Source organism: Dromiciops gliroides, chromosome 4 (genome assembly GCF_019393635.1).
Source record: "Dromiciops gliroides isolate mDroGli1 chromosome 4, mDroGli1.pri, whole genome shotgun sequence".
NCBI classification, from domain to species: domain Eukaryota; kingdom Metazoa; phylum Chordata; class Mammalia; order Microbiotheria; family Microbiotheriidae; genus Dromiciops; species Dromiciops gliroides.
The window spans coordinates 440,962,509-440,983,518 of NC_057864.1; the positions used below are offsets into that span (position 1 = coordinate 440,962,509).

General features: G+C 40.2%; 1 protein-coding gene across 2 annotated transcripts in view; it reads left to right on the top strand.

Moving 5' to 3' along the window:
* LRIG2 (leucine rich repeats and immunoglobulin like domains 2) overlaps nt 1–21,010 on the top strand; it is a 39,792-nt gene that overhangs the window by 11,392 nt on the left and 7,390 nt on the right. The window contains exons 2-16 of one of the 2 annotated variants that reach the window (XM_043962452.1): nt 6,462–6,527; nt 7,469–7,543; nt 7,684–7,818; nt 8,144–8,287; nt 8,379–8,522; nt 9,066–9,209; nt 9,424–9,567; nt 11,493–11,573; nt 12,421–12,492; nt 12,636–12,704; nt 14,665–14,828; nt 15,611–15,931; nt 18,300–18,581; nt 19,202–19,651; nt 20,584–20,733. In XM_043962452.1, coding sequence (XP_043818387.1) covers nt 6,462–6,527; nt 7,469–7,543; nt 7,684–7,818; nt 8,144–8,287; nt 8,379–8,522; nt 9,066–9,209; nt 9,424–9,567; nt 11,493–11,573; nt 12,421–12,492; nt 12,636–12,704; nt 14,665–14,828; nt 15,611–15,931; nt 18,300–18,581; nt 19,202–19,651; nt 20,584–20,733 — 2,441 coding nt within the window. The remainder of the gene's footprint in view (nt 1–6,461; nt 6,528–7,468; nt 7,544–7,683; nt 7,819–8,143; nt 8,288–8,378; nt 8,523–9,065; nt 9,210–9,423; nt 9,568–11,492; nt 11,574–12,420; nt 12,493–12,635; nt 12,705–14,664; nt 14,829–15,610; nt 15,932–18,299; nt 18,582–19,201; nt 19,652–20,583; nt 20,734–21,010) is intronic. The other variant, XM_043962453.1, reaches the window with a different exon arrangement.

Consider the following 21,010-nt stretch of genomic DNA (forward strand, 5'->3'; position numbering starts at 1 on the left):
AAATCGTAGAAATAGGTAATAAATGTTTAGAAGAGAATAATCCCTTCTTACAGTAGCATCATTTAGCTTGCAGCGTAAACTACCTGTAACATGGTAACAAGCAAAAAAATCCAACCAACAAAATAAAACTATTTTAGGATTGCTACTATAAGGATCGCTTAAAATCGCTAATAAGAGAAGAAATGCAAATCAAAACAATTCCTATATTTTACTCCTTACCCAGCAAAGGTGACAAGATGAGAAGGATCAGTGTTGTAAAGGTTGTGATAAAATGAGTGCACCAATATCCACTCTTGCTGGAGCTGTAAGTTCATTCAGTCAGCCTGAGAGGCAATGTGGAATTATGTCCAGGAAGAGGGAACTGTGTGCACATACTTTTTGATCCAGAGATCCCATTGCTAGCTAGGTAGCGCATGCACTGAGGAAGTCAAAGATAGGAACACACCTATTTTGGTTCCATCTACATAGCAGCACTTTTTTTCTGGATAGCAAACAACTTAAAACAGAATAGATGTTGTTTGATTGTAGGTATGTGACTATAAGGGAACATTACTGCACTGTAAGAAATAATGAATACAAAGAATTTGGAGAAGCAGGAAAGGCTTGTGACCATCAGCAGACCCAAACCAACAAGATAGACAGTGATGACAACAGTGAATAGAAGAGCAGCCACTACTGAAAGGAAACCCAGTACTTTGTTATCATCTTGAATGCACATTGTATTGGAGTGGAGATGAGGAAATGCACCTTCCTCCATTGCCGAGAGAGTGGCTAAGGGTGTGGAATATTGCATTTCCTGTTAGACTCTATTGATGTTTTGGTTGGTTTGCTGAACTGCTTTCTATCTTAATTATTTGCGAAGGGTGGCTTGCTGTTTAGGGAAGTGGAGGAAGAATTTGTGCAGAAATTAAGATAAAACAAAAGGTAATAATGGAAATACTAAAAAGAAATAAAACATAAACATGCTTTATTGATGCCTTTTATCTTATTACATCCTGGTCATTCCTGGAAAGGGGGAAAAACCTTCCCTCCACTCCCAGATTGAACCCTCCCAAACTAAGCAAAAATATCCATGCAGTGGCCATAGTTATCACTGTATGCTGTGCTCTCCTTGTAGTCACATAGCTTTTCTTGCTATGAAAAGGAGAGGGCATATTTCATATTCTTTCTTGGAACGACCTTCATTTGTTTTCCCATTACTCAACTTTCAGCTTCCCTACTTGTAGTGATCTTTTCATTTCTCATAATCATTGTGAATCTTGTTCTTTTGGTTCTTCTTATTTTGCTCTGCATCAGTTCAAATAAGTTAATTTTTGTTTCCCTGAATTCTTCATATTTGCCATTTCTCAGTGCACAGAAATTCCATTAAGTTCATATGCCACGGTTTTCTTTTACCTCTTCCTCAGTCATTAGACAGTCACTTTAGTTCTATTTTTTTTTCAACCATAAAGAATACTTATTGCTGTGGATATTTTGGTAAATATTGGGTCCTTATTTCTTCTTTAGCACAATAATGGGTTTGCTAGGTCAGAGGATATGGAGAATTTAGTTCCTTTAGTTTTTGCATAATTTCAAATTGACATCCAGAGTGGTTGGATCATTTCACAGCTCCACCAGCAATGATATCCCTAAATTCCCATAGTGTTTCCATTGATTTTTCCCCTTTTTTTGTCATCTCCATCAATTATCATGGTGTATGGTGAAACCTCAAAGACTTATTTTAATTTGCATGTCTCTTTGTGATGGTGATTTGTGTCATTTTAAAAATATGATCATGTATAGATTACAGTTCTTTTGAAAGTGTCATATCCTTTGACCACTCATCTAAATAAATCTGTTATGTAGTTGTGTCAGTTCCCTATGTATCTTCGTTGTCAGACTTTTATTGGTAATATTTGATGCAAATATTTTCCCCACTCTCTTATTTAAGCATATCCTGCACACAACGGTAACATCTTAATTATTTAGTTTCCCAAGCTGTGGATTTGAATTAACAAATTGTAGGGTTGCTAGAGTTAGTCACACAGAGAGTAGCAGGAAACAAACAGCTTTGATAGTCTGACATTGAGAGCCGACTGAAAAACAAAAAACCCAAATGGATGAAATTTTAAAAGTTACAGCAGTCTGGGGCTACACATACCCTAATGTTCCCTGCCAACATTATTATAATATAGTACAGTTTGATGATTTGCATAATGAATACCTCAGGGTCAAGAAAAAGTTGAATTATGGCCAGTTTACTCTAAGAAATCAGGGAAATTCTGAGTACATTTAAGATGATCATTTTTTCATGATCCTGTGATCTTATGATTTGGACCTGACAAAGACCTTAAATCATTTAAACATGAGGCCTAGTAAGGTTAAAACCTTTTTTTAAAGCTTTGATTCTTAGAAGTGGATTGGATGGTTTGGGGGAGAGATCTGTTCCAGTTAATTGAGGCTTTACTGTGAAAAGTGAGTCCTTGTCTTGTGTCAAGTAGATAACAGTTATTTTTTCAGCTCATTTAGGCAGAAAACCTCAATCTCTGATGATGCTGGATAAATTAAGCATTAGTGAATGTACACAAATCTTTGATAAAAGGAGGAGTTGTGATAAGATTTCTTTCTGAGTACTATTAGCCCTGTTATTTTTTTTACAAAGGGGGTTACCTCTTTTCTTAAAGATTATCATCCCTAAAGTTTATAGGTCAGCCCACTAATGCTGCGTAGTACTAGAAGCAGAAAATGCCTAAGATGACTTAGAAATGTACTTCTCTGTGACCACATGGAAGAAACCCCCCTGCTCCTCTCCTACCCACAGACTTTGTAATTACCTTGTGGAACAGAGCCCTCCTTTTCTAACCTGTTGTGATTGCTCTGCAGATCCTATAAATTATTTACACTCTGATGGCACTAAATGACTACATTAATGGCACCTCTGGCTCCACAGGATATCAAGAACTTTAATAATTTATCATTTATTACAGCTCTATCCCTGTAGATTAGCATGAGGGGAAGCTTTGTTCACAACATTGATAAGGCAGGCTCTTAAGACCTCTACTTTTCAATTATCTTACCCATAAATATTCAGATACCAGTTGTGTTAGAAGCTGAAAAGATGAGATATTAAGTTATAATAGTGACTCTTGCAACATTGAGCTTTTTTAGATTTAGTTCAACAACACTAGGTCATTTCATTATGTATTTGAATGTATTATAGCATCCTATTAAGAGAAAGAACCCTGTAAACAAAAGAATTCTGTTTTCAGGTGAATTTAGAATTTCAATTTTTTAAAGAGTGGTAAACATGGGTTGAAATATCAGTGAAGACTGTATCTACTTTTGAGTGCTAAACCACAGCAAACTACCCTGAGTTGTTTTTCCAGAAAATTTTCTTCCAACATATAAATTTAAGCCTATTCAGGCTTTAAAAGCATCTTTTAAAAATGTGTGTTTTGTTGGGGATTTTTTTGTTTTTCCTTTTTTGTTTTTGTTTTGTTTTTTTAACTTTAGCATCACTTGTGCCAGTGTGTATAATTGTTATGGAAAAGAGAAATCCCAAGAACAGTGAACAAATTCTTTGGATTTTAAAATTTTCAATCAAAAGGTATAGACAAGGTAAAAAAATCTGAAGCTTTTAAGTTTTCAAAGTATCACTGGAACTAATCTATAGTTTTCTTTATGTCTATAGCTACATATATGATAAATTTTACTAGTTAGTGTATAGTAATCCACATAATGCTAGTTTAGCTAGAAGGATTTAGATGTTAACAGATTACTGATTGCCTGTATCCTGCTACAAGAAGGATGGTTGTTCCAGAGCATGTTAATTACAGACACATTATGTTCCCTGCTTTGTGGCATGTGTTGTTTTATAAAGAAATGGGGTGGGGGGGGTAGCTAGGTGGCGAAGTGGATAGAGCTCTGGCCGTGGATTCAGGAGGTCCTGAGTTCAGGTCCAGCCTCAGACACTTAACAGTTACTAGTTGTGTGACCCTGGGCAAGTCATTTAACCCCAATTGTCTCACAAAAAAAAAAAGAAAGAAAGAAACGGGCCCTAAGTTTCCTGTTACCTAGCTTCAGTGTTAACTATGGAATTGATTTTAGTGTAAGGTGGTATGGGAAGATGACCTGAAACCTTCATTATAAGGCAGTCATCTTGCCTTCAAGATTGATGAAACTTCATTTTATGTTCAGAGTGTAAGCTTTCACCTCTATTCCTCCCCAACCCTCTTCTCCTTTATATGAGGGGTTCTTAAGTTGGTGTTGTTTAACTTTAAAATAGATACATGTATGTTTTCATAATTGTATTTTGCTATATTTGGTTTCCTTTGTATTTTGTGCATTTAAAAATGTTCTGGGAAGAGATCCATAGTCTTCAGCAGACTTACCTAAGGGGTTCATGACACCCAAAAAGGTTAAGAACCCCAGCTTTTTAGATGTAGAAAGGTATAGAAAAGTGGTTATGCCCTTCCTGCCTTCTCCTCCCCTCCCCAGCAGTGACACACACCACTTTTCACTGGACTAAGTTTAAACACTAGGTTTCTATTTTTAAAAAAATTTGCTTGTGTATTGCTTTGGTTAGGATGGAAGGTGTTGATATTTCTTGTACTTGATAAAACCGAATGAGTAATTGACAAGAATTTTAAGAAACCCTTTTGAATGGAGTGAGATAAATAAAGGACAATCACTGGTAACATGGCAGAGTACTGGATTGGGAGTCAGGGGACTTGAGCTTAAATCTTGACGCTACCATTTCTCAGTCATGTGACTTTGTGCAGATAATTTCACCTAGCTGGCCTACCTCTTCAGAATGATGGGGCTGGTGGAGATGACCTGAAAGGTCTATTTGGCTCTAAACCTGATCCTCTGAGATCCATGAAAGAAGCACAGAGCCAGACTTACTGTCATCTTATGCAGAAAATGCAAAGATGTGTAGAGAAACAGAGACTTAAAACTAGGAAGGAGGATCACATGAATATAATTCAATAAAAAAGAAAATCCTCTAGTCTCTTAGCTTTAGTGGGGGAAGCATAAGAGGTCTTAGTAATCAAGGACCTCGAGAGCTGGAACACTGCCCATATGAGCTATCTGCTTGTGTGTCTTCTCCACCAGGAGCAGAGCATGAAAGAACTAACCTGAAGTAGAGCAGTGGTTTTCAATTTTTCTCCTTGTTGAAACCTCCTAATAAAATTAAAGGAAAAATGAAAGTCTTTTCACAATTGTGTGACATTTCTTGTTATTCTCTCAGCTTAGGGGCAAAAGTATCTGAGTGAGATTTTTTTGTTGGGCACACCTCTATCTTCCCCACCCTCTTCTCCACCCATTAATGCCCCTGAGTTGGTAACTGTTGCCAGATTTCAGCTTAGAGCAAAGGTGTTAGAACATTTATTTTTTTTTAAAAAGGGTGAGGATCTTTGGCATGTCCTTTGTGATATTATGCTGTAATTCACAGTTTGTGAGGGAAAGTGCTTGGTTTCACTGACAGACAGGACTTTGGCTGAAATTGATCATTTGGCTGTAATAAAGACATTGTTCAAACCTGTATGTATCTGTCAACACTGTTTGGTAGCACAGTGAGATAAGCTCTTCCTTCTTCTCTTGCAGTGATCTGTAATGCTTCACCAGCATGTTGCTGTTGCCAACCATATTGTGGCATATAGTAAAGCACTTGTGCAGACGGCTTGTGTGGGCTGGATTCCACCTCAGCCTTATAATGGTGCCAGAAAATAGCAAGCCAAGAGGGGAGTTCCTTAAAGCTTATATAAATGTTTAGCTCTCATTTCAAATTCAATCCAAACTAGATTGTACTTAAGCTAAAAGTGAACCATGGAATTTACTTTTTATTTCATCCATTTGTTTTCCACTGCTAATGTAATCTAGGCTGAGAAGATGGTGTGCTATAATAGTGGAAAAAGGCAAGCATTGGACTTAGAGGCAAAAGACTTGATTTTCAGTCTAGGTTCTGTCACTACCTTTGTAAAATGAGAAGATTAGACTCCATTTCAAAAGTCTTTTGCCAGCTCTAAACTCTATGATCTTCTGAAATGGACTTCCCATTCCTAGAGCTAGAGTGTTATTTAGAAAAGCCATCCCTATGGAAGATGGATTTAGGTTGAACTTTGGTCGCTTTTTTTTTTTTTGTGTGTGGGGCAAAGTGACCTGCCCAGGGTCACACAGCAAGTAAGTGTTAAGTTTCTGAGGCCGGATTTGAACTCAGGACCTCCTGAATCCAAAGCCGGTTCTTTATCCACTGCACCACCTAGCTGCCCCCAGTAGCTTTTTTATATGGACTGCCATCTTCAATGTGGCACTCTAGAGGAGAGGGCTTTTCATATGAGTATTTTTTTCTCTCTTATAAACACCTGATATAATATGAATATCGAGTTTTCCCTTTAGTTTTTGTTGTATATTCAGCTGCCATTTGCTCCTATTCTTCTTCAAGGACTCAGATGAAAACTGAATAACTTTTTGTTTTATAGGGATTTGAGTCATAATCGGCTATCTAACTGGAACATCAGCTTGGACTCAAAGGTGTTACAGGAAGTGTAAGTTATTCTTAATTGTATTTTTGTGACCTAATAAACATTGTCAGTTTGGGAATTGCCAATCAGGACATGGTAGGGGAAAGGGGATGAGGGTAGAAAGGAATTAAAATTTTAAAGCTGTGATTAAACATTGGAACAGTTTGTTTGGATTTGTTATATCATAAAATCTCTGGGCATCATGCCATTATATTGTTGCTTTAAAGTTGCAGTTTACACTGTACTTTCTTAGCGTCACAAGTGCAAAGTTCTGCTTTGTAGAGTTATATACAATGTTTTCTTTATCCAGACTTGCCAGAGAAATAGAAGACTCCCCCATATTATGTAAACATTTTGTATATTCTGCCAAATATTTGGCATCTGAGAAAATAATAATATAAAAAATAGGTTTATTTATCTGGGGGTGTTGGGGAATGAGGCCTTCCTGTTTTGGTATTTTCAAGATAAGTTGAAATCCTCCCCTCCCTCCACCAGCTTTAAGCTTAATTCATTTCAAAAAGCATTTCTTTGTTCCCTACTATGTGCAGGGGACATCATGTCTATCTTCAAGGAGCTCACAATATACTTAGATAACTTTTTATAAGTTTTATTCTTCCTTATACTGAAAATAATCTTGTTTTGACTGTGATTCCTCAGGTGTTTTTGTGCATGTACTTTTGGTTGGGACCTGTTTGTCCAAAATAGCCCCAAACTTCTGTGCTTTGGGGAATCTTGTATATAATTGATATTTGGGTTCTCTGTCTTTTCTCACTATTATTATATTGTCACTTAACACTTTTTTATATTCTCAGTTAACTACTTCTCTCAGCTTCTCGATCTTATTTTCTGCATCTATCCCCATAACCAAACTTTATTTGAATTTTAAATAAAATAAGAATAAATGGACTAAAAAAAGTGTAAAAGCATATTGCAAAGAATCAAATCTTTCCTTTTGTTCTCCCCAGGAAAATGAATTATAATGAGTTAACAGAAATTCCATATTTTGGAGAACCAACTTCTAACATCACTCTCCTTTCATTGTAAGTAAACATTTAAAGATATTTCAGTTTTCCTCTTAAATCTTTTAAAAGACACACCATATTGTTCATAATTCTTTTACCTCTACTATTTAAAGGATAGCTCACAGATAACTTGTAGAGTTTTCTTTTTTGGTCTTCAGAGTACACAATGTAATTCCAGAAGTGAGTTCAGAACAGCTCCAGTTTTACCTTTCCCTGGAGACGCTGGATCTCAGCTCAAACATTATCTCAGAAATCAAGGCATCCTCATTTCCTAGAATGCAACTGAAATATCTGTAAGTAAAAATAAAAGTTCCATTTAGATGCTTTTTAAAGTGTGTTTACATGATAACCTGACACATGGTGTTCATTTTTGCTAAGATATAAGGTTATAGTATTCCCTGATCAGAAAGAAAAAGAGAGAGAAATAAGGCAATTTCTAAGGCTTAACTTTGGTTTATTTTACTAATGTCATTGTATAGAAAACAAGCAAGTGAAACTTGCCAAATTGCTGGCTTTTCAGCATAAATCTCTTAAGAACTGAAATAACTGTATTGTCTGTAGAGAGTTTCTTATGGTAGAATTCTTGTTCACTGTATATTTTTGTCTGGTTTATTTCAGGAATCTGAGTAATAACAGGATAGCCACCTTGGAAGCTGGCTGCTTTGATAATTTGTCCAGTTCTTTAGTAGTGGTCAAGTTAAATAGAAACAGAATTAGCATGATCCCACCTAAGATCTTTAAGCTGCCTCATCTTCAGTTTTTGTAAGTGACTAATTGGAGAGGTCTTTTTCTGTTATGCACCTATCTTTTTTTCTCAACTGTGTGTTAACTTTTGTTCATATTTCTTTTAAAGAGAACTTAAAAGAAACAGGATTAAAACTGTGGAAAGTCTTACATTCCAAGGACTTGATTCCTTAAAATCTTTGAAAATGCAACGGAATGGAATTAGCAGACTTATGGATGGAGCTTTCTTTGGCTTGGTTAACATGGAAGAATTGTAAGTATTAGGAACCACAGCAGGGGAATGTTCACTAGGGTTTCTGATTAGGACTTCTAAGGCTCAGAAAGCTGGAGTAGGGTCTTTAATTACACAAAGTTTCCACTAAGGATTTCTCTGCTTTAATCCCTAAGGCAATTGATGCACGAAGTTGGCATGCTTTGTAAAATATTAAGTCAGTGAATTTGGCGGCTCTACCCATGAGTATCATATCTAAAGCTAACTGAATTACTTTATTCTATTAGGTGAGGGAGACTATCAGAACTCATCAAGATGAGACATATTTGACACAGTTTGGTCACATTTATTCAGGCTCTTAAGTTTTGAGGATCTGGTGTTCCTGAGCAGTCTTGCAACATTATTCAGCCTTAAATAGACTGTTGAATTTATTGACAGGTCCTCCTAAATTCAGGTATTGTAGGATTGAGTGAAAAAGAGATCTTGAGTCCTGGAAGGACTAAGACTTCATGAAGATTTAAGAATATTCTCATTGAATATCTTGTTTTATAACCCATTTTCTGCTCTGTTTCTCTAATTCTGCAGAGAACTGGAGCACAATAACCTAATAGAAGTGAACAAGGGCTGGCTCTATGGCTTGAGGACATTACAACAGCTCTATGTCAGCCAGAATGCTATTGACAGAATCAGCCCTGATGCCTGGGAGTTCTGCCAGCAGCTGTCTGAACTGTAAGTGTTAAACTCCTTTTCAGTGATGACTTTGCTGTTTAGGTCAGGCTGAAATGAATTATTGCCATAGTCCATAATGAAGGCCAGGAGTTCCTAACCTACGTGCTAGGAGCTCAGAATTCTAGAATACTTGTATCTTGTTAGAAGAATGTGAATTGTCAAGTTGAACTCAGGTATAATGAATTCCTTACTGTTGCCAAAATCTTATTTACAGTGACTTGTCCTATAATCAATTAACTCGCCTGGATGAATCTGCTTTTGTGGGTCTCAGCTTACTGGAGAAGTTGAATTTAGGGGACAACAGGGTCACTCACCTTGCTGATGGGGTTTTTAAAGACCTTTCAAATCTTCAGACACTGTAAGTATACTGGTTCAACAAAATTGGCGTTTGCTTCAATTAAAAAAGGAAGAGAAAATAAAAGTAACTAACGTGTTCACACTATAATGAATAATTTTATAGCTTTGTTGCTCCTTTGCCCTAGGCTAAATCAATCAGCAAGTATTTGCTGACTATCCACTGTGTTCTTACCATTATACTAAGCACTATTAGGGTGGTATAGTAAAGTGTACCATTCTTATCGAAAAGGAATTTACATTTTTTAATGATAGGAATACATCTGAGCTTTTATCTGTTGTTTAGAAAGTCATTTGAAATAAATCATTCTGATTGTTGGTTTGTCAAGAAGGTGCCTTAACTAGCAAAATTATAGTAGATTTTTGTAAATTGTCGTGTTCTTTTAACCGTAATGCATTTTAATGAAATAAAAGTAATTTCAAAAATGTATGGCAAAATGAGAGTGAACAAAGTGATTAATTAGCAGAATTTGTATGGTCTTAAAAGGGCCCTAAATAGGGGATTGTCTGGTCATCAAATTCTGAATCAGCAAATGCTTTAAGACAAGGGGCATGCTTATTGACCAGGTTGCAAACACTGGTGTTTAACCATGTGTGAGATTGGCAATTTAGATCTTCTTATACAGAGGCTTTTGACTGAATTTTAAAATAGATAAGGCACTTTTTCTCCAAATATGGATTTGGCTGATTTTTTAAGAGCTCTCTAGCTTTTTGTCAGAGTCAATAGACTAGTGTATATTGGACTTTCCTAATACAACCATTTTGGGAAAGCTGATAAGACAAAGGGAATCCCCAGCTAATCTTGACTCCCAGAATGCCTTACTTGACCAAGGGACAAGGGTGAAACTACCCGGAAGGCACTGTGGAATCTGGGGTGATAGATACCTCATGCACACCATTATCAGCTGCTTCTAGTATTATATTTTCAGAGGGGGCAGCATAGCTAAAAAAGCTGTTCAAGGCTATTAGAGAACCTGAAGATAGAATTAGAAACAGAGTTTGGAGATCCTGAGCTCTGAGATTGGATTTCTCTTGTGGCGTTTCTTTTTCTTTGGGAAAAAGGGCAGGAGATGAACAGTTTTAAATAAACTGAGTCATAGAAAGTGGGAGGAAAAAGCCTTTCCTGTTTAACTGCAAGATTTCGAGGTAGGCGGGTCTTTGATGGTTTTAATAACCTAATGCTTAAGTTTTTAAAACTTTTGGTGTTTTGGCAGAAGTAGATTTAAGAGGTTCCAAATGCTCTTGTAGGCATTTTTCTTCTAGAACACTCATGTAACTACATTTCCTTTGAGGATGGACTAGTGGATTCTAAAAGACCCATAATTTTCATTTTAAAGAAAACACTGTAGGCATGGTTATTCACATGAGTATATCGTCCTTGCTTCCCAGGGGAAGAGTCTAATTGCTCTGGAGCTGTGAAATGCTGTATTGGTATTACTCTTAGTCAGCCTTTCTAAGCTGAAGACCGTGGGGATAGACATAGGTCACAAAGAAATCCCATTAGCCAGTAACCAGATTTGTGAGCTATATTCCCTGCACTTGGAAAAAGCTACTGCTGCCTGCCTGGCAGCCCTCTACAGTCCCCTTCCTATAATCTTTTAATATGCTAACACAATTAGGAATTGTTAGCCATGAAGATTAACATTCTTAGCATGTTGCTTAATTGACTTATCCAGGCTTGCTGCTGGACTCTTAGCTTGTGACAAATAGCAATCTCTCTCACATGTCCATCTTTCAGATGATCACAGCACTTCCTTCCTAAGTAACTAATTCAAAGTGTAGTCTTCATTAGAAATGCTCTATGGTTTTTAGCTAAAGGATCAAACTAGAGTGGCTCTTAGGCATGGCCATGTCAAGAGCTGCCATGTTGACTAACTTTAGTGGTCTTTGGCCTTTCCCCAAATGAAAAAGGTGGTTTCATTCTTGCAGAGATTTACGGAACAATGAGATCTCCTGGGCCATAGAAGACTCAAGTGAAGCATTTGTAGGACTCAGCAAACTCACTAAATTGTATGTATTCGGGGTACAACTGTGTATCCAGCTAAGACTTGAAGCTGATGCCTTTTTCCCTTATACATCGCATAGGAAGTTAACCTACTTGTAAATTTGCTTTCTTTTTTTGGGTCCCTACTCTGGAAAAACCATTATCTTCTAAAGCTGTGGCACCTGTATAGAGAAGCTGTTTGTGCTCAGGTTAAAAAAGGTGCCGAGTAACAGGGGTTGTAGCAATAGAACAAAACCATTTAACACTATGGAGTTTCCATCAGTTCTTTCTAGTAATAATTGGGGCTGTTGAATGTAAGGTTCTGTGAGAGAATGCATGTGAATTTGATTCAACGAGCCTATGTTAAGCAAATCCCATAGGTAAGACGAACATGACTGAACCTGGCTGGGCCTTCGTGCAGCTTGTCCCTGAGGAGGCTGCCTGCCAGGGTGGGAAGTACACAGAAGCCAGGGCCCCCAAGTCCCCATCTCAGCTTTGCCCCTCACTCCTTCCCGTGTGGCTTTAGAAACTCACTCAATTTACTAGGCTTCAATTTCTTCACCTTCATGGTGAAGGAGCTGGACTAGACAACCCCTAAGATCCCTCCAGCTCTGAATCTAGGATCCCCTCAGAGACTCGGATCTGATGCTGAAGGTGGAAACACAGGGAACAAGGCGGATAGCTCCATTCTTCGTGACCGTGTTCAGTGATGTTTAGAGCCTTCATGTTATTTTTGGTTTTGTATTTAAGACTTCTAACTCTGGAAAATTGAGAGGTGTTTTTTTAAGTTCATTTTGGCCTTGTTTATAGGTTAATTTAGTGGATTTTTTTTTGAATGGAGAATTTTATTAGGAAGATTTGTTTGTATTTCAGAATCTTACAAGGAAACCATATTAAGTCGGTTACAAAGAAGGCATTCATCGGTCTTGAAGCCCTTGAGCATCTGTAAGTAGTTTGCATACATTAGGATCCACTGAATAAATAACCTTTGCTGTTAGCAGAGGTTTTTGTGACTACTTAGTATTTTGATCGAAGTTTGTACAAATGGTGAGAGGTAGTAAAAAGTGTTTTGTTTCTTTTGTTTGCAGAGACTTAAACAATAATGCTATAATGTCTATCCAAGAAAATGCTTTTGCTCAGACACATCTAAAAGAACTGTAAGTACCTTCTTTCTGTCCTGTCATCGGTCTGATGTTTATTGTCTTGACTATAAGCCTAACCCAAAACATGTTTAGGAATTGGAGTAAAAACCAAATATCACATTGAGTTAATTTTTTTTACTCTGTCCATCAATGAAACTCTCCAGGCATGGGCTTTGCCAGTGCTGCTGCCTCTTAACTGATCTTTTTCCTTAGTCTTTGTCCTCCTCCATCCTCTTTCATCCCACCACTAATCCCCTCCCTGGCCTTTGGCTTTGCCAGGTGCTATGTAGCCTGTGGTTTGGGTGTGAAGGGAAGGGGAAGGGAACACACATCTATTAGACGTTGGTGGTGTGCCTGGCAGAGTGCTAAGCGCTTTGCAGATTTGATCGAATTTGATGATGTAGAGCTTTCCCTTGATAATGGCTGCTTCTAGTAGTGGTTCTAGGGAGTTCAGGTTGGTATATTATTTAAAAACGGGGGATTTCTCTACTCAGTCTTCATGATCTTGTGAAAATAAGTTGAAGGGTTTTATGGTAATCGTGCTTTTCACTTAATGATGCCACCAAAGCCATCATTAACTAGTTGTTTTGGCTTTGGTTTTTTTTTTTTTTTTTGGTTGGTTGGTTTCTTTGTTTGCAGGGCAGTGAGGGTTAAATGACTCGCCCAGGGTCACATAGCTAGTTAAGTGTCAAGTGTTTGAGGTCGGATATGAACTCAGGTCCTCCAGAATCCAGGGCCAGTGCTTTATCCACTGTGCCACCTAGCTGCTCCCTTTGTCCATGTTTTAAAAGTGGTTTTCCTTCTGTACATTGGGAAGTCCAGATTGATATTTCTTCTAGGCTTTCTATGGTCATTCAACAGCAGCCAGAGAAAAAAGGTGGGTCACTAGAGAAAAGAGATTTGATTTGATTGCTTGCATGAACCTAGCTCAAAGCATTGCTTGAAAACAAGGAGAAAGTCAGTAGTTTAACTTGATCCCCCAAATTATGTTTGAGTTCCTTAGACAAAAAAGAAGAAACTCCTCTAAAGGTATATTAATGCCTTTTGACTCCATACTCTTGGTATGAATTAATGAATGGGAAAAAATATTAATTAAGTGCTTCCTGTGTGCTAGGCACTTTGCTGAGTGTTGGGGATACAGATGAAAAAACGGGACAATTCTATTCTCAAGGTGCTCACACTAATGGGGGATGGGCATTGGAGCTATAACTTCATTGGTACAGGGCACTCTTTGGGGGACAAACTCTGTCAGTGGAGTCTTACAAAGTCATACTGCAGGAAGAGGGGCGTAGTATGAAGTTACTAGATAGGGTTACACAGCTAGGACTGGTCAGAACAGGCATTCGAACCCTATCATGGATTTTTTTCAATGGACAGTTATAAAAAAGGGCCACCTAAATATATCTCCCCAGGTGCCTAATTCTGCCTCAGACTTGGTAGGTGCTTATAAATGTTTATTTGTTGAGTAAATGGAGAGTACCATGGTCCAGCCCTTAGAGTGAGATAGTAAAAATAATAGGAGAAACTCGTTTTCCTTGAGCTTATCTAGTTGGAAAAACCATGTGGACAAGAAAACATAGTAATATAGTTAGTGTCTTGTTTAGGTAAAATTACACCCAAATAAATATTCACCATGGTCTTCTGAAAAGGGTGAAGGCATAGAAAAGAACATGATCACTAACAGTTGTGTAAGCAAACCCTTATTTTTCAGACATGCTTAACAGGTTTCTTGGAGGCTAGAAGCACACCTCCAGTGGCATTCTCTTTGTTCTTGTTGGAAATAAGACCCCCGGCACTTTGGTCCTGTGGAAGGAATTTGAAAGTAATCTCCCCTCATTAGGATGACAGCATACTCCTGCTTAAGGAGATGTTGATCAGGAATGTGTGAGGCAGGCATCTGGCACTGCAAAAACTCGGAGTGTGAAGAGTGTAAGGATTGGAGTTTCATTCTCTGTTTGTCTCCTCTTGTGTGTAGGATGTTGAACACCAGCAGTTTGCTCTGTGATTGCCAGCTGAAGTGGCTGCTTCAGTGGCTAGTGGACAGTCACTTAGAACAGGCTGTGAATGTGAGTTGTGCTCATCCTGAATGGCTAGCTGGGCAGAGCATCCTCAATGTGGATCCCAAAGACTTTGTCTGCGGTTTGTATATTTCATGCAATGTCTACAGTCCAAAGAGGCAGTAGCAGTGATTCTCTAGCAATGTGTTCTTACCCCTCTGACGTGTGTGTGGTCTGGGATCTGCCACTTACTTGGGGCTTTGACTAAACTTCTATGTTTATTTTCATATTTAGAGAATTTTCCTTTAAAGTGAAATGGTTTTAGAAGTGGAATAACTTTGCTTTATACTCAGGTGATCCCAACTGAAATTTCCAGACAGATTGACCTATTTTGCAAATGACTAGTTCCTCTGATAATTTTTAGTTCCTTTTCCTTTCCATCTTATCCCCAAGACTGCTGGGGGCAACTGGGTGGGGGAGAGTTAAGGGCTATCTGTAGCCACTGTTAACTTAAAGGTATCTGTGTTCTTTGTATGACAGCTCTGCCCCATGTAACATTTTCAAATAACTTTGTCAGTGATAGTTATTCTTTATAGAATAGGATAAGAGTTTAACCCCCATTTTACATGAGGAAATTAGCACAGAGTGGTTAAAGAGTGCTTAGATTTGTAAAGCAAATGGTGAGACGAGTTTGTGATGGGCCAGAATTGTTTACTTCACTGGCCACTAACTGGTGGTAATTAGGAGGGTAATGGAAATGCCATCTAGAAAGCAGGATCAAGGTTTGAATGCTCCAAACAAATGACAACAGTTGGAGTGGACCTTTTATCTGTTTGTACTTTGCCCATTTAGTTTCTAGTTGAATTTATGGATTGTTCCAAAAAACAAATCGATGAATTTAGCTCCTATTGTTCTTTTCCACAGATGATTTTCCTAAGCCCCAGATAAGGACACACCCAGAGACCACGATTGCTTTAAAAGGAGTCAATGTGACCCTTACATGCACTGCAGTGAGCAGCAGTGACTCTCCAATGTCAACTGCCTGGAGAAAGGACAGTGAAATCCTGTATGATGCAGACATTGAGAATTTTGCTCGCTATCGGCAGCAAGGTGCAGAAGCTTTGGAGTACACAACTGTGCTACATCTTTTCAATGTGAATTTCACAGATGAAGGAAAATATCAGTGCATTGTTACAAATCACTTTGGTTCTAATTATTCTCATAAAGCCCGATTAACTGTGAATGGTAAGAAACCATTTCCCTTGGTAGCTCTTAAATCTGAGAAAGGTTAATCACTTTATTCTTTTGACTATTCATGTGACCAAGAAAATTAGACTCTGGCTGAACTGTAGGAGGGTATTATGACAATGGTAGAGCTCTGTGAGCAGGCAGGTTCCATGATTGAGCTAGCTTGCCCATTTACTGGCCCTCAGGGCTCTGTGACTTGGAAGGAGTTTTTAAAAAGGACAGTTGTAACAATTTACATTTCTGCAGCACCTTAGGATTTACCAAGTACTTTCCTCACAGTGCCATGAGGCATGTAGGTAGGGCACGGATTATTATCCTTAGTTCACAGATGAAGAAATGGAGGCTCTCCAGGGAAGTGATTTTCTGGCTAGTAAATGGCAGAGCTGGGCCTGAACCCTCAGATCTTTTAAATCCAAGAATGGTGATCTTTCCTTTAGGCCCTGTTGCCTCCTTTAGGAGCCTACCTGCCTCCATGCCTATACACCCTGAGAAATATTTCTGGATACAGGAACAGTTCTGAACACCGCCACATTTATTTCCAGCCCTGCTCCTGGGGCCTTCTTGTACTGGGGGGCGTTAGTACTCATCTGATAAGATCGCTTGTGATTATCGAGGTGGTCACAGGATAGTCAAGGAAACGTATTTGCCTTTTGCTGTATATGAGTCATATGGATAGCTCCCACCACCCCTGAGGGCCTTCCCGCATCACCTTATGATAGGATTTCTGTGCTGTGGAGGCTCGGGGGGGGGGGGGGGGGTAGCAAGAGCAGCACTTGCTGAGTCTCTTCCTTTGTGTCCCAGAACACTAGAAAGTGGATAGTAACTTTCACCTCCAATCTGTTTTGCAGCCTTATGAGTGTTAGTGAGGAAAACACTTATTTTGTAGGTGAAAATAACTTATTTCAAATGACTTTAAATGGTTGTGTGTACACGTACAAATACTTAAGCACACATGGATGTGTACACTCATGGGCAGTGCTTGTTACACACATATAAACACATGGAGACCTACATACATGAGTGCGTGTGCGCATACACACAGTTTTGGACATTCTGCTCTCCCTTCTCTTAGGGAGGATAGGCAGCTCTCTCAAGAAGTTATTGTACCACTGCATTGCAAAAACTCAAGTCCTGGTGGTGCAGGTGATAGGAGCTTGGGCCTGGAGTCAGGAAGACTTGAGTTCAAATTCAGCCCTCCGACACTGACTAGTTCTGTGACCCCGGGCAAGTCACTTAACTTCTGTCAGCCTCAGTTTCCTCACTTGTAAAATGGGAATAATAACAGCAGGGAGGATCAAATCGAATAATATTTGTAATGCACTTGGCACAGATTCTGGTTCATAGTAGGCACCATATAATTGCTTATTCCCTTCACTTCCCTCTTCCTTAAATAGAAGAATGAACAGGACTTTATTATGAACTTACTCATTAGTCAGCCTGTGGGCCAGGCACTGACCTAAGGCCTAGAGAAACAAAGAAAGGCAAGACCAGTTCCTGCTGTTAGGCATCTTGCTTACCATCTACTGGGAAAGACAGAGGAGGTGAAAGGTAACTTTAGCTGGGGTGGGTGTGGGAGCTGGGAAAGGACCCCTAGAGAAGGAGAGATTTGAAATGAGTCCGGAAGGAAGCTGAGGGACCAAGAGGTGTGGGAGATAGTGAGCTATGTGCAAGCAACACATCAGGTTAGTCGGAGGGGGATAAGGTGCTGGAAATACACACGGGGAATTGTGGCAGTGTCTGTTCCCAAGGAGCTCACATTCTGATGGGAAACAGCACATGCAGGAAGGCTGCAGCCAGAGAAGGAGTGGAAAGGCAGCGGGTAGTGACATGGAGGGGGTGGTGACAGAGCTCAGGGGAAGGCCCAGCCAGTCTAGGTGACAGGTAAGCCAGGGTAGCTAGAGTTTGACAGGGAGAGGACATCTCTACCGTGTTCTGATCCGTAGAACCATCCATGCTCGTTTCGGAATTCGAACAATTGAACCATGCCAGGGGTTTTGGTAGCAAGAACTCTGGGTTTTTAGTGGCTGTGGCTGCTGAGACTGGATGACTGGCAGGGAGGCAGCTGCTGGAGCCACATCTCTGCTGGGTAACTTCCTAGAAGGTTGTGGTAAAATTGGGTTGTCTTGGGGGCCAGAGGCCAGGGTTGGGCAGGCTGCTGCTACCTATTGGGTTCAGGGCAATGGAGGGGTTGCCTCCCCCAGAGCATGAGGGGCATGATCTCAGTGATCTCGTTCATGCTGCCTCCCATTTCTCCTTCAGGGCCCACAAGCCTTTGTGAGGAGTTAGTGTTTGTAGCAAGGATGCCAGTTTTTCTCATGCATTCATAGTCTTCATCTCCTTCTTGCTATGACCTTTTTTGATGCAGAGCTTCCATCATTTCTGAAGACCCCAATGGACCTCACGATCCGTACTGGAGCCATGGCCAGGCTGGAGTGTGCTGCGGAAGGCCACCCTGCACCTCAGATTTCCTGGCAGAAAGATGGTGGCACAGACTTCCCTGCAGCACGAGAAAGGCGCATGCACGTCATGCCTGAGGATGATGTCTTCTTCATTGCCAATGTGAAGATAGAAGACATGGGAATATATAGCTGCATGGCACAAAATGTTGCAGGTGGTCTCTCAGCGAATGCCACGTTAACTGTGTTAGGTGAGCTGCTTTTCCCATGGCTCACAGTATTGTACTGAAGCTGCTTGACTCGGGAGCTGCCCTTCATCTTAAGTTCCTCATTTTCATTCCAAACAGGCCTGGGAGCCTGGGTCTCCTGGTCCTATGTTCTTCTCCCTTAAGTGGAGGAATAAAATTGGGTGGGTCATGAGTCTGGTAGAGAAATTAATATGTGGAGGTCCTGTCCTCTCAAGATATAACTAATCTGGGGGCAGCTGGGTGGCGCTGTGGATAGAGCACCGGCCCTGGAGTCAGGAGTACCTGAGTTCAAATCCGGCCTCAGACACTTGACACTTACTAGCTGTGTGACCCTGGGCAAGTCACTTAACCCCCATTGCCCTGCAAAAAAAAAAAGATATAACTAATCCTTTTGCTCTTGGCAAAAGGAACAGATGTATTATTTGTGGCTTTGTCCAGCTTTAGGTGAACTCATTGACTTTCTGATGGTTTTCGCTGGTTATATTGGGATTTGAGGCAGTATTGCACCAAAGAGCTTAAAATAGTATTAGAAAAATATTCCTTTTCCTAATTTGTTGTTTTAAAGATAGGTGTAATCAGGTTGCCTGATTTAAATAAATAAAATGTTATTTTTTCCCTTCTAGAAACACCTTCTTTTATTAGACCTCTGGAGGACAGAACTGTCACTCGAGGTGAGACAGCTGTCTTGCAGTGCATCGCTGGAGGAAGTCCAGCCCCTCGCCTCAACTGGACAAAAGATGATGGTCCTCTGATGGTGACCGAGAGACACTTCTTTGCAGCAGCCAATCAGCTTCTCATCATTGTAGATGCTGGACTAGAAGATGCCGGAAAATATACCTGTATCATGTCCAACACCTTGGGGACAGAACGGGGCCACATTTACTTAAATGTAATCTCTTCCTCCAATTGTGACTCCTCCCAGAGTAGCATTGGGCATGAGGATGACGGCTGGACTACAGTTGGCATTGTTATCATTGTGGTGGTGTGCTGCGTTGTAGGTACCTCTCTGATTTGGGTCATTGTTATCTATCATATGAGAAGGAAAAATGAAGACTACAGCATCACCAATACAGGTGAGAAGTGTCCGCAGAGGAAGGATTTGGTTTTAGTCATTGCTGTGCAGGGGAATATTAGGAAATCTGAGAGAACTAAGGGGCTTTGATCCTGTATCCCTGGTTTGTGATTGGGTGGGGTGGAGGGGCGGCGGGGGTTCCTGTTAGAGCTTTCTGGATTTCTTTGCAGTATTAGGAAGTTTGTGTCAAAGGAGCGCACCCGAATGAATACTAACCCTCCAAAGCCCGACCTTGTGCAAAGAGTGTGTTCCTGATACTCTTTGTGGGGAGTTGCAGGGGCCCCTTTGTCTTGATCTGTTGCATCCCATTGGAGAGATGATCAGAGGGAAGAAATAGAGGTGTGACTCTTCTGATTTTATGTACCAGCCATACTGAAAGTCCAGGAGAGAGGAGTCTGTCTGGCAAACAAGTGAGAAGAATCATAGGTTGACATAATTGGGGTGGGGGAGGTGGGACTTGTAAAAGAGAGAAGTAGAATAGGTACCTGGCCATGGCAGTTATGGTTTTTAAGTGCTTACTCAATCCCAGGCAGTGTGCTAAGGGTTGGAGATACAAAAAGAAGCAAAAGACAGTCACTGCCCTCCAGGAGCTCACAATCAAATGGGGGAGACAATGTACAAACAGACACATACCAAACATGAATCCATGGGAAATAAATAAAAGAAGGAAGGCACTGGAATTAAGAGGGGTCGGGGAAGGCTTCCTGTAATAGGGGAGATTTTTGGTTGGGACATAAAAGGACTCCAGGGAGGTCAGTAATCAGAGCAGATGAGGGAGAGCCAGAGAGAGTGCCTGGGAGCCAAGAGATGCGATAGGATTGTTGGTACCCCTCCCTGCCAGTTCACTCGGCTGGTATGTTTTTGCTTGGACTGTGCATGCTTAATGTTCTCCGGAGTGTTAACTTAAAGTTGCTTGTGTGTCTGTTTCCATAGAAGAACTGAATCTGCCTGCTGACATCCCCAGCTACCTGTCTTCTCAGGGGACGCTGTCTGAACCCCAAGAAGGATATAGCAACTCTGAGGCCGGCAGTCACCAGCAGCTCATGCCGCCTGCGAGTGGATACATGCACAAAGGCCCGGAAGGTAACTGCACCTGCTTGGTTATCTTTCCAGCCTGGCTCAAACCTAACGGCTACAGATTTTCTTCCTACACAGAGACGTGTTGGGACAGAGTTGGTTTTAGAACATTTTTGTGAAGTGCATCAGATTTTCCTGCATTATTTCAAAGGTAGAGTCCTGGGGCAAACATCTTGCTTATAAAGAAAATAGGGACAGCTAGGTGGCGCAGTGGATAAAGCACCAGTCCTGGATTCAGGAGGACCTGAGTTCAAATTCGGCCTCAGACACTTAACACGTACTA